At 46.2% G+C, this 4,792-nt stretch overlaps 1 protein-coding gene across 1 annotated transcript; it reads right to left on the bottom strand.

The window, feature by feature from the left end:
• Positions 1 to 366: 366 nt before the first annotated feature.
• On the bottom strand, positions 367 to 2,776 carry LOC119433133 (uncharacterized). Its single transcript, XM_037700271.2, has 2 exons — positions 1,904 to 2,776; positions 367 to 1,289 (listed from the first exon to the last, which is right to left on the bottom strand). Exons 1-2 carry the CDS (start codon positions 2,171 to 2,173, stop codon positions 1,140 to 1,142), a joined length of 420 nt encoding a protein of 139 aa, XP_037556199.1. The 5' UTR covers positions 2,174 to 2,776; the 3' UTR covers positions 367 to 1,139.
• Positions 2,777 to 4,792: the final 2,016 nt, after the last annotated feature.

Genomic DNA, 4,792 nt, shown 5'->3' with positions numbered 1-4,792 from the left:
TGCTTCTGGTCAGTGACTCATAACACTGAGAAGGGAATGGACATACCTGTCAAAGTCATACTTTCTTGCAAGGTCACTTAAATGTAACTGCAAGTTTTATTTGCCGTGGTGAATACGAATTGTGTGATGCTCATGTTGCAATGTTCTCACATGCTTTGCTACGTGTAGCATGCTGTATGTACAAGGTTCACGATGTACAGAGGTCAACACTCATGTCTAGAACACACTTGCGAGGGCCAAAGTAGCCACCTAAGCTTAAGCCGACCACCAGGTCGATAAAAATCAATGGGAACTGTACATTTAGTCACGCAAGCTCACATACAGCAGATTTGTGCCACATGTCGTCATCAGATTCGCCAGCGCAGTCCTGCAAACATGATTTGCGCGTTCTAGAGATGTGTGTTGGCCTCTGTACTTGTCGTCATACCATGTAATAAAGTTGACCTTTGTATTTTTTGTGCTTTCACGTTAATTTACGTCTACCCATTTAGACATGATGTGACGAGTATAATGTCACAACATTCAGTGCTAGATTTTTTCTTTTGTGGTTGAATCCGCATTCATTACGCTTTACTTGCTTGCCTCGTCTGCGTATTCATGCTTGCATGGAAGTTTTCATACACCTAGCACAAGAGGTGGCTAGCAAGCATATTGCATCGTTCCTACTAATGTACACCGAGCGCCCGAATGCACAGGATGTGGGGGTTGTGATCGTTCTGGTGTGTTTTATGAAAATTATGCAAACCTGTGCAAGAGTGTCCGAGGTTTATGCAAACCTTGGAGCCTCTTGCACAGTGAAGAGGGTACAATTGTTTCCGAGTCCACGGCTGTGGCATTCTTTTTGAAGGATTTTTGTATAACTTTACTTCGTTTGTGTTTAAATTATCATAATCTGTCGGATGTTTTGATTTGGAAACATTGACCATCCGTATGGAGGGGTACTTGGTGTGTATACAAGTTCTTTAATGTATTTTCCACTGTACAAACACAGCCTTGTGATAGCCTAGGGGCATTGCAATTTGTATAAATAAATTATGTATGTGTTATGAAAGCTCACCATTCCTGTGACATCAATATTCCTGTGACTATCAACAAAGTTGTTACCAACTAAAGTGCTCTGCCCTAGTTAGGGGTACACATTACGAATACTTACCAAGCAGAGACTCGCCAGGCTGCAGTTGTGTGGCGAGGCGCGTACACAGTGGATTATGCTGCCACATCCAAGAGTCGTGGCCCGAATCAGGGAGCCGGAGGTCCACAACAAGGATGCAAAGTTCCGAGTTGCACACCTGCAATGAGGAGCAATACAAAATAGCGCTGCAGATATGCTCAAAATTCCTTTTAGCCATTCATGTGCAGAAAACAATACATACATTTACGCTGGTATAAGCAGCTACACTGTTTCACTCATAGGCGTGCACAGGGTTTCGCATTTGGTGCCCTTTGTGCGCACGCCTATGGTTTGCACTAAGTGATCGCTAAATGAAAACTTGGGGCACGAAATTGCGCAAGAACATCCATACACGCCAAATCCAGCCCATGCAATGGTTGTAAGTACTTCCCTGTTCAAAATGCTTCCATCGTATCTTCCCTATAGTGTATCGATTTTTGCTACGACTGCTGCCCATGTTCCTAAATACCTCCAAAATGCACAACTCCATTGTGTATGCACGCCAGAACGAAAACACAATTTTGGTACGGCAAACGGCTCATGCACAGAAACACATGGCACTCATCATTACCGCTGACATGTCAGACTTCAACGAGCTCGTACCCCGCATGTCCTCTTTTAATCGTTACATTACTAGTTATGCCAGCTTGGGCATTAAACTGAACAATTGCTACTATGCGCGAGTAAAAATGGCGATTACAGTTTGAAGTAAAACATTCCAACGGTACTTACGACTATGACGTTGAGGGCGTAATAACCCTTTCTCGACATGAAGCTCGCCGTGTCGGCCGGGCTGAGTCCCTCTGGCTTCATAACGGCGATCAACGTGCCGTCGACGCACGCTAGCACGCCTGGAATGGCACCGCGTCGCGCAAACGCCGCCTTTGCCTCATCCTTGGCAGCCGGTGTCAATGAAAAGTCCACCAACTTTCTCCGGGCAGACACGGAAATGATGGCCTCCGTCACCTCCTGGATGGTGTTGCTCGCGGCCGGCTGCGCCATGCCTATTTGCTCCTCGCGACCAACGCTCCTCCGGAAGCTTCCAGTGCCGAAAAATCGCAGCGCGCACAACACCTTCCTTTCTGTGGAAAGGCCACTGGCTCGCTGGCATCCAATGATGGAGTCAAGCTCGTCGCACAAGCGACGCACTGTTCGTTTGGACAGACGAAAATATTGCCGGAACTCTTCCTCCGTCAACTCTTTAAATGCATCATCTACCTCGGGTCATCGTCTCTGCGCGACTGCAGCAGCCGCACAGGCGACACGAAAAGACACGGCAGAGAAAGAAAACGCCATTTTCTCCAACTGTTGGGATTCCCGATTTGGATTGAACCGGATACGAAAGAGGCTAACTGTCCCAAGCGCTTACGTTTTAATCCAATCCAAGTCGTCTGGTAGCCGTTCTAATCCGTTCTATCGAAACGGACGGACTCGGCAACCGTTCCGTTGCGTTCGTCCGTTAGCAGACGACACGGAATGATTGACAGCTGCAAGACGTCACGGTTCACGTCACAATTGACGTCATGGCGTTCGTCACGGTTCAAATTGACCAATCGTGTGCGGCTCGATGGAACGGAACGCCTCCGTTCCATTTTGGAACGCGTACAAAATCGCACCCCTTATTTCTAAATTGTGGCAGTTCAGTAAACCCTACGTAAAGTTGCACTTTCTTGTCGCGTCAGCCCTATGTATGGTCAACTATAGCGTTAGTAAAATTGCAGTGGGTATGTAACTTAGGTTGCATATGCATCACCATGATATCTTTCGTAATCTGCGGGCTTTGTCTTGGAGCTATCTCTATGTTGCAGCTCTTGGGAGTCGGTCTTATAATAGGTCCGAAACCAAATGCATATCTGCTTATCGAACATACCGAGTTAGCAGACGCTGCAGGCAAATTTTCGCTGTCTTGGTCACCGTCGGCGTGATGTTTTGTATAGAGTTCCGGTGCCTTAATGTATAAGCGCACCGCGCGCCATATGCTATTGGTGCGAAGAAAAGCGTGCAAGGTGGAGCGCGCCGCGAGATGATTGGTGAGTTGACGCGTGCCACGTCATCCTGCACGCACAGCGCTGGAGGTCACGTGACCTAGCGTGCCAAAGAGGAGGAACGCGTGGCTTCTCTTCCTACAAGTCTGACCATGACTACGCGGGCTGTCCGCACTGCTAAGCGGCCAGCGTGCCGTACCTTCGAGGTAATCTGCAGTGGGGGCAAAGTCCAGGGGCGAGCCGAGATGGTTGAGGGCTTCGTGGCCGCTGCCTTCCCGCGCGCCTAGTGCTGGAGGTCACGTGGCGTAATCTCAAGTTTCCGAGACGCGGCGAATAAAGTGACAGGACGAGGCGTTTGCTTCCTGCCTCCGGTACTCGTCACCATGCGTCAGCGTTGGGACAGCTAGTGTCCGTAGTCATCAAAATGAGATTTGCTTTGTTTGCTTGCGCGTGCGTGACACGATGCTTGGTGATTTAATTAGTAAGTGATGAACCTACAGACTTTAGTTTGTTTAGTTGTCTAATAATTTGCTCCCGTTATCAGTGCTTAGCTTTCTTATTTATAATAATTGATAATCACGTTTCAAAGCGTTCGGCACGAGCACACTTTATTGCAGACAGGTCTAGCTATATATCTACACCAATGTAGACCTCTTTTGTTGCTGTGACAACTGTACAAGATTCCCGGAAAATTTTCTACAACTCTTCATTTACATTCTGGTTCATTTACGTTCATTTAGAGTGCTACATAAATGTATTTTCCAGGCCTAAAGAAGCTCGCAAATTGACGCGAGAAGTACAGCGCAACTATTCGCGCGCGCTCTTTATTTTGTTTTGCGGGCTTTCTGTACTACGTAAAAAAATATAAACTAAAAAAAGAGAGAGAGGAAAACCTTTACATCACACGTGTTCAGCAACAGAATGATGGATGTGGAATTTTTCATCATGGCCAAGCATTTTATGATTGACAATATTGCTTTGATTATAATGTTTCAGGTGCAAATATTTTAATAATTAATAAATATGTATGTCACGGCTGTCATGTGTTCGTCGTCGGCGCGAAGCCGATCGACGGGGTATACAAGCCGGTTGGTCGTTCCGTACTCGAGAGAACACAGTGAAAGAGCCAGAGTCGGTAGTAAACAAAAAAACAAAAAAAAAAACAAAACAAAACAAACAAGATAATTATCGGCTGATAAATATACACAAATTAATAAAATAAAAAAATGAAAAAAGACACAAGACAGACTAACACACCTGGACTTAATGTAACACAATGATGAAGGCAAATAAATAGGACGAGCAATCAACAGTGGATATAAACATGAAACAGGGCACGGATCAAATACACAAGAATACACTTAACAGTAATTCACTAAAACGAAGTTCAAAAGAAATAAAAGGTCAAAAGAAAACAAATGATGTCATACACGTGGCCGGGCAGCTGCAGCAAGTCCATAAACCGTGAAGTCGGTGCGCAGAGCTTTCCCGAAGAATGCTGGCGAGCCGATCTTGTTGAGGTGGATGCGATTGCTGGGCTGGGTTTCCCGGGAGTTTAGATCTGACGACTTCCCTCAAGCTGGTTGAGCTAACTTGAGGCGAACTACCGTGAGCTTCGTTGCAGACGTTGGTTTGA

The sequence above is a fragment of the Dermacentor silvarum genome, chromosome 11 (genome assembly GCF_013339745.2).
Source record: "Dermacentor silvarum isolate Dsil-2018 chromosome 11, BIME_Dsil_1.4, whole genome shotgun sequence".
Classification (NCBI taxonomy): Eukaryota; Metazoa; Arthropoda; class Arachnida; order Ixodida; family Ixodidae; genus Dermacentor; species Dermacentor silvarum.
This window is presented reverse-complemented; position numbering and strand designations above follow the sequence as displayed.

Coding starts and splice junctions, on each gene's coding strand:
- LOC119433133 (XM_037700271.2), bottom strand. CDS start 2,173: ATGGCGCAGCCGGCCGCGAGCAACACCATCCAGGAGGTGACGGAGGCC. Junction 1,290..1,903: donor ACGCCCTCAACGTCATAGTC/GTAAGTACCGTT, acceptor TCCTCATTGCAG/GTGTGCAACTCGGAACTTTG.